Source organism: Barbus barbus, assembly GCF_936440315.1.
Source record: "Barbus barbus genome assembly, chromosome: 37".
Classification (NCBI taxonomy): domain Eukaryota; kingdom Metazoa; phylum Chordata; class Actinopteri; order Cypriniformes; family Cyprinidae; genus Barbus; species Barbus barbus.
In genome coordinates, this window is record NC_136715.1 from 19,861,845 (window position 1) to 19,873,369 (window position 11,525).

General features: G+C 37.2%; 1 protein-coding gene across 2 annotated transcripts; it reads right to left on the minus strand.

Moving 5' to 3' along the window:
- Nucleotides 1–701: 701 nt before the first annotated feature.
- On the minus strand, nucleotides 702–8,628 carry LOC306856728 (kelch-like protein 26). Of its 2 annotated transcripts, XM_079396145.1 has the most exons (4): nucleotides 8,542–8,628; nucleotides 8,245–8,364; nucleotides 5,635–5,820; nucleotides 702–4,710 (listed from the first exon to the last, which is right to left on the minus strand). In XM_079396145.1, the coding sequence occupies exons 2-4, from the start codon at nucleotides 8,292–8,294 to the stop codon at nucleotides 3,129–3,131; spliced, it is 1,818 nt and encodes a 605-aa protein (XP_079252271.1). In that variant the 5' UTR covers nucleotides 8,295–8,364; nucleotides 8,542–8,628; the 3' UTR covers nucleotides 702–3,128. The 2 variants fall into 2 exon arrangements, with proteins under 2 accessions (XP_079252271.1, XP_079252272.1); XM_079396146.1 differs by having other exon boundaries at nucleotides 8,245–8,575.
- Between the last annotated feature and the right edge of the window lie 2,897 nt (nucleotides 8,629–11,525).

The following is an 11,525-nucleotide window of genomic DNA, read 5'->3' on the forward strand; positions in this document are numbered from 1 at the left end:
AAAGCTATTATGATAAAAGGAGCTTATGATGAGGTGTAAAATAAAGACATGCCTGGTTGTTTCTCTGCCAGAAGGACTGTGTTTAAACTGAAAACTTTACATTTATTTTGAGATTTAATATTCTTTATTAAAATAAATAGGCCTGTGCACTTATTATAGCTTAGTTTATCGTAGGCTATTTCACATTTCCATTGGACAACAAAACTAAACAGTCTACAGTTATTTGATTATAAAGTAAACTTGAGGCTTTTAAAGACAAATTAAGGAATTTTTAATTCAGAAAACAGCTGAAGGTTTAAATAGCTCTGCTCCAAATCACTATAAACCACTAGCTTTTGCTGTACCTTCTAATAACAATGCAAAAAAAACATGCTTTCATCAGTATTTTTTTCTTGTATTCCATAGCAAACGTGTCCAATTACATTTATTTGAGAATATGAAGTTTTGTTTTCTGCTAAATTGATCAAAGTTAAGTTAATTAGTGATTAAAAAAAGAACAATTATCTGTCCATGGGATATGAGACAGTTTATACATTTATATACAAGAGATGCATGGCTATTGTAAATCATAGGTCTCTCAAAATGTTTTTTTTTTCTTAATCCCACCATTTCTTGCAGCAAAAAATACAGTTTGAATCTATAAAGTTCTGGTTTGCACAAAGCAAAACCATCATTTTCGTAACAAAGAAAAAAATGAGAATGCCATATTTGTGTATTTTTATTTAGACCACTGTAGCAGATGGATAAAACAAGAACACAAGTGTAATTTCACACACGGAAGACTAATGTATAAAAGGATAAATGCAAAAAATTCTACCAATACAAATACATTCAGTGTTATTTATTAACTATACCACACACTTGAAAGTTTAACACGTAAATTTGTACATCAAAATTAGAACGGGATTTGTAAAAAAAAGGAAAGATTGAAAGTTTTTTTGGAAGTAATCACATGCTATACATTTCAGATGTTCATAAATGCACTTACATAAAGAAGTTTCTTGAAATCGAAAATTGAGAACAATTAAAAAAAATAATTGTAAAAGCTTGTTGAAATTCCAAACTTATGGAAATGGTTGTCTTTAAGTGCTTTTACCAGGTTGATTAAGGCTGATCTGTGATGCAAGTACAAGATTATAGGCTATTTGTTCCAACTAACTCAAAAGTCTTATCAGATATTGTCCATATTTATGTTTCCATTCTACATCAGCATGTAAATGAGTCCTGAGCTAAGGGTGACAGTCATTTACTGCTGTAATCATGATAAATTACCTATCTATACATATACAAAACGTAAATGTGTTGTTGGAAAGAACAAGTGTTTCTAACACCTTAAAAGGAATCTAAAAAAACAAACATAAACGTAATAAACAATCAAACAAATACCATTAAATGCACAAAAAACAACAGGTATTTTCTAGAATGTAGTGTTTTTTTTTTTACATATTCATACTCTGAAAACATGCCAACACAATATCATTACAAAAAGTTTGTGCCATAGTTCTGTGTACGTGATCCAGTCCCTACTGTATAATACGGTATATACTGTTGTTCAGAGAAAACAATGCACCTTTTCAATTGTTCAGTACTCAAATCACTGATTTAACACATTGAATATTAAAGTGCATAATGAAATGTGCTCATTTAGTTTGTGGGAGTAAAAAAAAAATCTTACAATGACGTATCAATATTTTAAATGTCCCCTAAATTGTTAGGAATGAAAAAAATAAAAATAAAGTTTAAAAAGACAAAAACGAGTCATGAGAATTTTACCTCCACTGCTGCTCTGCTTCTTCATGGTGGCAAAGATTTCTGAAATAATTTGCCAGTTTTTAATACAAAACGTTTCAAAAATGAGAATTATAATGAAAGTGAACTAATATCAGGAACTTGTCACAAAATAGCTTAATAAAGCATCACAAAATATATTAACACACCTGCCACCTTGTAGTGGTGTTTCTACAAATGATCACAAAACAAACTTGAATTTGCCTGAAAAGTGCAATATATAGATCAGGTCTACTGTTTTGCATTAACTCTCAAGATCATGTCTAATTTAGAGGAATACAGGCCTATGCTGTGCTTGGGCCCATTTGCATCCAAAGCTGTGATAGAGATCTGATCTGTACCCAAGAGATTCACACACTGGGGGTAATCTACAAGAAGAACCAGAGCCAGCTTTACATCTTGAGAAGAGCATGCTAAGGTCCAATAATTTTAAACCTCTTCATTAAGTGCTGGCAAAGCAGACAATTTTGTCCAAATTATAGCTGGCAGACAAAAATACAGTTCTGCCAACTCTTTCCCAGATGCAAAGGTTTTTAATTGTTTAGATGTCAACCAATTCATTCAGCCATCCAATTTGGGGTTTTTTTTGCTTTCGTGTCATTTAGTCACACCATGAGAACAGGCCATAAATCCTTCATGAAGTCATGATGACATTTCCCCTGTGCTGCTGGCCCATTCAAGTCTGTCATCAATGCAAATCCCACAGGCACTTGAACGAAACCCTCATTAGTATGAAACGGGGCAATCTACAAGAAGGGCCATAAATGACAATACTGCATGAGAAGTGTGGAGAAAGATGCTTCACATTCTCAAAAATCAAATATAAAAGACTACATGTGCTTAGCGCTGAGTGGTTGTTCGGGGAAGTACAATAGGTGTACAAGCTATTCCCGCAAAAGATTCTTGAAAATGTAGATGTATTTTGCACTCATCTACCTCTGCAATATAAACTTGCACTATACTTCTGGAAGTTTAGGATGTGTTGTGAATACATGTAGGATATACACAAAGATGAAGAACATTGCACCAATGTTGTGGGTCCATTCAAGTCTACCTACAGTGCAAATCCCATAGGGACTTGTACAAAACCCTCATTAGTACGAAACATGGCAATCAACAAGAAGGGCCATAAATGACAATACTGCTTGAGAAGTGTGTAGAAACATGCTTCACATTCTCAAAAAGTGTTCTTTCAAATCGTTCAATCATGCATGCTTCAAAAATAAAGACATAACATTGAGGCTTTTCAATGAGGCAAATCCAATTATACCATTACTTTCACTTTGGTCCAGGTGAACGCTAAACCTTAAGCCTAAATAAAGAGTAAACGCAATATGTGCTTAGCGTTGGGTGGTTGTTTGAGGAAGTACAATAGGTGTACAAGCTATTCCCGCAAAAGATTCTGGAAAATGAAGATCTCTTTCCCACTCATCTGTCTCTGTATTATAAACTTGCACAATACTAGTGACGTTATTGAGGTGCCAGTTGTATCCTCCGACTATATAGATCTTTTTATCCAGCAGACAGCAGCCAGCCTCTGACTGACCAGCTCGCATCGGACTGACTGTTGTCCATTGATCGGTCTCTGGAACATAATACTCTACAGCTAGCACATCAAAGCAGCGGTCAACATGGTCCATTCTGCCACCGAGAGCATAAATACGGTTGTTTACACTGATCATAGCATGCAAGACTCTTGGCTCATTCATGGGACACTTGAAGTCCCACTGATCCGAGGTCGGATCATAGCAATGGAGAGTCTTCTTATCCTCCACAGACACCCCGTAACCTCCTGAGATGTAGAGTTTCTCGCTGCAAGCCGTTCCGGCGTGACCCCAGATCCGCCTCTTGAGGGAATCCACATAAGTCCACTCGTTTTTCCTCGGACAATAGCACTCTACAGAGGACAAGCTGCCAGACCGGTTGCGTCCTCCGGTAGCGTAAAGTTGTCCATGCAATACGTTGAGCTGAAACTGAATGCGGCTCTCCTGCATGGACTGGATTCGAAGCCACTGGTTCAGATGGGGATCGTAGCGGAAGCAGACGTCGACTGCGCCCTCTCCGCTGCGATACTGCAAATGCTGCCCACCCACGACGTACACAAAATTGTCGAGAACCGACACACACGCATGGCTGCATCCCATCTCCATTTCGGTCAACTCTTTGAACTGTCGCACCGTGACGTCAGGCAGATAGTAGACTTTGCCACTGACCGTCCGATCGTTGTCGGTGTAGGGCGTTCCACCGAACGTAATCAGCGAAGTGACGTCTGAGCGAATGGAAGTTCGCGGTGATTGCATTTCGTGCTGTCGGAATGGAAGGATCTGATAATTGAAGGCCTCTAGGAGAAAGTGTCGACACTGCACATCTTCCACCATGATGTCGACAGTTTGGACGCTGTCCACAAGTTCAGACGAACGCATCAGCGGGAAGCGCACATGGCAGAGCACTTCGCTGGCCGCCGCTCGTCTGGACACGTCTTGCTGCAGCCAGCGGATTGCCGCGTGGAACAAGTCGATCTCGCTACAGTTCTTTAACTTGTTGCTCTGAAGGAAGAAAACCAGTCGTTCCTTTGGAATGTGAAGGAAGTCGTCCTCCTGAGCTATCTGCAGGAAGTGACGGAACGTGAACGTGTCGACAGACTGCTTAAGGGACGAGAGGCTAAAAGTGGTGGCCATCTGGCCGATGTTTAGGCAAGTCTCAACGCTCATGGCAGATTTCAGGAACTCCTCACAAAGCTCCACCACAGGCACCATCTGCAGGAAGACGGCTGCACCAAGAACGTCCTGAATGCAGTCCAAGTCGAGAGTGACCTCAGAACTGTAGGCGAAATCAATAATGTGCTTCAGTCCTCTGGCTGAAAGACCTTTTAGCTCAATGGTGTTCTGGTTTGACTCCTTCATTCCTCCAGTAAACATGGCTCTGTATGGATCAAGAAGAAAAGATTTCACACTTTTGTTCAAATGTGTGGCAAAAAGAGGGGATCTCCATACTTTTAAGCTAAAGTGCAACAGTGACCGGTCACTTTTTTTAGCACCCTTGGTTCTGGAAATATTTTTACCATTCATTTTCTGCATAGGGATTTTTTAAAAATCTTTAAAGGGGTGGGTGACTGGTTTTTTTCTAGGCTTGATTGTGTTTATGGGGTGCAGTCTAACGTGTGTTAAACGCACTGAAGCCCCTCCCTCAGAAATATGCAATGGGCTCAGACTGGTCCAGTATGTTGTGACTTGTGATTGGCTAAATCGCCTCTATTGTCCTGCCCCTCAGTTCAGAGAGAGAGAGAGAGATGCAGAGCAGACGATGCGAGGAACAGGATTGAGAACCGCTGCTTTAGAACATTGATTTTGAAACTTGTGAATCCATTAGAAACGATATCTCCGTTTTGCACTGAACTTTCAGCGCTGCAATTTTACAGATATTGTTTAACAGCAACATTACACACTAACTAACGTTAAAAAGTGAAATCACAAATCAACCACCCCTTTAATAGAGTTTTGAACCAAAACAACATTACAAGCTTGACTAAGGAGAAGTTCACAGAAGACGCGTTCGTCCATTTGGATGTTTTTTTCTAATGTTCTTTTTTTAAACAAGATATTGTGAAGAAGAACCCAAATTCTTTATAATATCTTTTATGTTCAACAGAAATATTCATACAGGTTTGGAACAACTTGAGGGTGAGTAAATGTCAAAAATTTCATTTTTGGATGAACTATCTATACACACAGTCAAGTCAACTAGTCATTTGGACTTAGGACTAGTCATTAACCTTGTAACTTATTTTATTAATCTCGCCATTTGCAGCTCAGCTGGCTAGTGCTAGCAAACAGTGCAACGTCTCACCTGAAGTAGTCACTGCAGGAGGCCAAAACCGCTTTGTGAACCTCAAACCTCTCGTTCTCAATGGCCAGAACCACATCCAGCAACTGACCTTGATCGCGCAGCGCAGACAATCCCCTCAGGAGAGTGTTGCTGTGGCTGGAGGCCGAGAAAGTACAACGGAGCGAGCTATTCTTGTTGTTAGCCATGCTGGAAGAAAGAGAGAATCAATTTACGAGGAACTGTATCTCTCACCACTCCCTGATCATTGTCTCTGGCTAGTCAACAGAACTTCACAAGTAGCTTGATGAATCTGCTGTATCCTGACGCTTCACCGATAGGTCTAGGCTTCTATACTGGTGCATTAACACGATCCCTGTAATGGCACCTACTTTTAAATTATTCAACAGATTGGATAAAGAGCCTATTTGGATACAGAACACCTAAGCCTCACAAATATCAAGCAACAAGTGAGCCAAACAATTACCAACGTCAAATGGTTTTTGTGATGACAGTGCAACACAAGTTAAACAAAAGAAAGTTTATTTGTCATTGATCCTAACCCTCATGTTCTGTTGAGACTTCAATGTTTGGGTTCCTAGGTGGTCCAATGCTATATATATACACAAATAATGGTATTTTATACCCAAATAAATTATCTGCCTTAATTTAGATGAAGAATTGTCCAACCTTGTAATTAAAAGTAGGCATGTACTTTTCAGAAATGTAACATTCTTTATAGCACAATTTGTTCAGTTTTAGATCAATCTGGCCATAGAATAACTGTATATCTGTAAATAAATACACCGTATAATTAAAATTCAAGCATGTCACAAATTACTGCATGTATTCATGGTTCATATTTGGGACACAGTTTTTATTTCAAAACATTTAAACATGATGTCAAATTGAAAATGCATGTGTTCTCATGAGAGCATCAGTTTTCTTAAATTTAGGGTTGTAAAAAGCCTTAAATGACCTCTTAAAGAGGTCTTAAATTTGGGATAGAAAAACAGGAATTGCTATACAGCCTAATGTGATAATTAAACTTTAAAAGGCAATGATTTCAATAAATAAATGTGAGCAATGTCCAAATGCAGTGCTGTTGCGCATTCAACGGACTCACAGTTTCAGAACATTAATGCAAACAGATTGTCAAAAATTATCATCAGTACTTTATGGTATTAATATTGTAATAGTTTGATGGTTGTAAGAGTGCTTATTGTATCGCCTTTATCTTTCTGAATGAGCAGCTGGCAATAGTAAAGCATACACATTTCACAAACGGTGTAATGTCACATTATTTCGTATCAATTCTCATTGCACCTCTAAAGTTTTGTTTATGCACTCCTTAATTTTACAATCTAGGAGAACATGTGCTCCTTGGGGAAAAAAGGAAGCATCAAGCCCTCATGTTAAGTATGCTTTTTAGGCCCTGAATTCTACCAGACACCAGACAGAATGTGAGGGCAAAAAGGTTCTTATTATAAACATTTTTAAAGGTGCACTCAGTATGTTTCTGTGCACATTTAGCTGACTCTTATACTAACAATGGCATTTCAGTGTGGCAGCTGTAACTGTTGTTTGTTTTTGCTCTGTGCTAGATTTATCCTCGACATGTAGAACAGTTTGTTGCATTGCTCCATCAGGGATTGCTTGTTTTAACATTTCATTTCATTTTACCTCCGTTTCGTCTGTGTGAGCATGCTGATCTACACCATCACTGTAGACTATGCTACATTTATCATATAAAGACCGATAACTATATAATTAAAATTCTATATAACTGTCAAAAATTAAAAACAAAGTAGTAAACAGCACAAATTAGCATGAGACTGCAATCCCATAAAAGTGGCGATGGGAAGTTCTCGATTGCATAAAGACCAAAAAAATCTACAAAGAGCAGACAGTGCAAATTTGCAACCATGTCAAAGACCAAATGGATTAAGACATGTTTAAGTGCAATAATGGTGCAAATGCTAGTAAACTGACTAATGTAAAACTTAGTAAATCTCATCTATTTAAATAGTTTTTTCCCATAGGTTTTGTGCCTGAAAGGGAAACTCCTACTAAATGCATATGCAATAAGGACAGCTGCAAAAAATAACTGGCTTTTCCACTGTCCACAGCTTAATTTTTCATCGTGTGTGTTAAATCCTGGCAGTATAGTTTTTAAGAGGGTTTGCACTGTTAAATCTGGCCCTGTAACAGAAATCAATCAACTTAAATGCTGCATGTGAATTTTCAGCCTTACAATATTATGCTGTACAGCATGAATAATAGATACTACATTAAACAGGGTTAATAAATTATTAGTGTTTCAAAGATTCAGTTTAAATGCGTGTTAGAAGCTGATCTAAACGTAAATATAGGGCAAAGAAGTATGCACAATACGTATTAACCCTTACCAATAAATGCAAGAAAAATCTCTAATATAGTACAGATAAAAGGGCATTGTTACACACCTGGCCATGATAGGAAGACCCTCTAAATGCAAAAATGATAGAGACTTTAACAAACTACGGTGTGCACCTTTAATAATGAATTCTTTATCCTGTTTCATTTTGGGACAACCCTGAGCATGCATGCATCAAACGCATCGCATGCAACATCTGATGCTACAGGCATTCCTACCTGCTTTGAGCTCGATTCGCACAGAACTCCACACCATCTGACTCCGCCATGCTCAGCGAGGATGAGGATGAGGAAGGTCATCATGTGTAGAAGCCCAAATTACTGCTAACCATGCTCAATCTTAATAAAATAGGAAATAGAAGACACGGCAGTGACAAATAAACAAACAACCCATATCACACTTACAGTTTCGAGAGCATAGACTGCTACGAGACAGTGAAGGAAAGTAATGATTTCTAGTCCATTAATACTGTACGGCCTGTAGTCGAGGACAGTCCAGGTGCCGCTCGAGCTTACCTGCGCGTGCCACTCTCACGCTCTGCGCGACCCCGCGGTTGCTGCTGCGCGCTCACGAGCACATCAGTCTTTTTCTTCTCTTCTTCTTGGTTTTAAACGGAGGCTGGCAACCAACGTGAACTTGTGCATTACCGCCACCTTCTGAGTGTGTAACAGAGTTTTACATTCTATTTAGTGCTGGCAAACGATTAATCGCGATTAATCACATTCAAATTAAATGCTTTAGTTTATTTAATATAAGTGTGTGTACTGTATCTCTATTACACACACACACACACAGTATATATTTACATGCATATGTTTATATTAATATAATTTATATTATATAAACATATATAAACATAACATATTTTCCTTATATACATAGTAAATATACACAGTACACAAATTTATATTATGTAAACAAAAACTTTTATTTTGCATGCGATTAATCGCGATTAATCATTTGACTGCACTAATTTCTATTTATTGATTTCAAAGAAGACTTTACTATTTGTTTCACTTGATAGCTTTTATTCCAATTTAATTCTTGAATTCCATTTTTCCTTATTTCTTCTTTCTAGTTCGTACTTCCTGCACAAGGTATCTTTAACATGACATTGTTAACATTTGGATGTCTCCCTATTATTTTAAGTGTGCTATTTAAATTCGAATGCCTTAACATTACTCTGTTATAAATAACCTCTTCCTTGATTTACCTATAAACTTTATATTTTGATTTACTTTGTTAATTAGGCTGTAAAGAAATCCAGCCTTCCCCCATTGCTCCACTTGCCATTCTTCAATCACTTTACTCCATATTAAAATCTTAATCTCTGATTTACTTCATGGAATTTAACTTGTATTTGTATTGTCTCTCTCTGTAAAGCTTGTTTTGCTAATTTATTCACATTTATTCATTGATTTTCAATTTGAAATTAAATAAGCAGAAACGAGAAAACGGTTATTTTTTTGTTTTTTCATTTGTTAACCCCCCCCCCCCCCGGATTTTCTTTTCTTTTCTTTTCTTTTTTGGTTCACGTCTAGAAAACGTATAAAAGACTTCAAAATTCATTTTCCCCTTGTGGGCGGTCGTGACACGCCCCTTTCCGCTGATTGGCCAACCAAATCTGAGCCCGTGACGTCATCCTACATTCGCCTCAGTTCAAGCTGCATGTGAATCAATAATATTTTCCTCTTTAATATTTGCATCACGAAATAAACGTGAATAAATATTTATAAAAAATCTGAACAATTTGCACAAACGAAAGTCTCATGAAATCGATCAATTTAGAGTTTTTTTTTCGTGTTAAGAACAACAGGTTGGATGTCACAGACTTTTTTTGTGTGTAATTTTCAATATAATATAATTTTATTATCGTAATTTTTACTTTATTAAATTAGTATGACGTTAATCTTATTTAGTTATTTTTCAGTGTGACACTAAAATGCTGCAGGGTATTTGTACTGCATGCAAACACAATCTTGCACAGCAAAACAAAACAAAACAAACAAAAAATAAATAAATAAGTAAAAATAAAATAGTATTAAGTTTGACGATCCTGACTCTTCATATCTCCTCATTGGACGCGCCTTAAGACAGAAATGCTTCGTTATAGGCTAATCAAAGAGTTTTTAATTTTTTATTTGAATTATTTCGTTGTAAAGTAGTAATTTATAGCATTCTATAGATATATTTATCATGTCAGTGAGGCAAGTATTTGATGAGTTTCGGTTCAGTTTTTGTGAAGTGTTTCTGCTCAAGATCAAGACCAAACTGTTTGTTTTCTATGAGGAAAAATCACGGCTTATTTTAATTTTCCACGCTTATTTAAAACAAAATGCCTCCATGTCCTTCACGCTTCAGCTTCCACTTTTAGCACAAGCAAACGATTTTATATTTATCACACATTTATCTTAATTTTTTTAATTTACTTACTTACTTTTGTCATTTAGCAGACGCTTTTGTCCAAAGCGACTTACAAATAAGAAAAAGTAACTAAAACTAAAAAGTTACAACTCTATATACTATCTACCCACATATTTAAGAAAATAAAGAAATTAAATAAAATTGACACATGCATATAACAAAAACATTTCAATAATAAACATATCAATGAAAAAATTAAATAAAAAGCTACTACTATCCCTTGCCGGTGTCCCTGCCCGCTGGAGTCGCACGGTAGAGTCGATGGTCTTTACACTCTTTGGTCTTCACACTAAGAGGGCTTCACACGACGACTGCCGCGACCGCTGCCGCGGTATAATAACCTTCATTATACCAATCTAACAAATGATCATTTCAATTCAGCTGGACCCACTTTCCTGTTTATCAACTACAAATGGCCAAGCAAGTGCACACACTGACAAGATACACGATACAGTACGAGACCAAACGCGATTTCAGCAACTCTCATCCCAGTAAACAAAATAAGCCTATACAAATTTATATTGTGAAATGCATGAAGTTGTTTCATGTCTTAAATCGTGTTTGTTTGAGAAGGCTAAACTGATCAAACATGCGCAACTCACTGTCTGGAGCTGGCTTGGTATTAAAAATAAATACAACTTGAATTTAACAAACATAAAATGTTCCAATCATGATTAAATTAACTTAATTAACACTGCTCCGGGTGTGTGTTCACGGTGTGTGTGTGTGTGTGTGTGTGTGTGTGTGCACCTGGTATTCATCACGTCCTGGGGACCAAATGTCCCCACAAGGATAGTAATACCAGTAAATCTTAATCTTGTGGGGACATTTTTTGGTCCCCATGAGGAAACAAGCTTATAAATCATACAGCATAAAGTTTTTTGAAAATCTAAAAATGCAGCATGTTTCCTGTGAGGGCTAAGTTTAGGTGTAGGGTTGGTGTAGGGCAATAGCACACACAGTTTGTTCAGTATAAAAACCATTACGCCTATGGGATGTCCCCATAAAACATGGAAACCCAACATGTGTGTGTGTGTGTGTGTGTGTGTGTGTGTGTGTGTGTGTGTGTGCATTT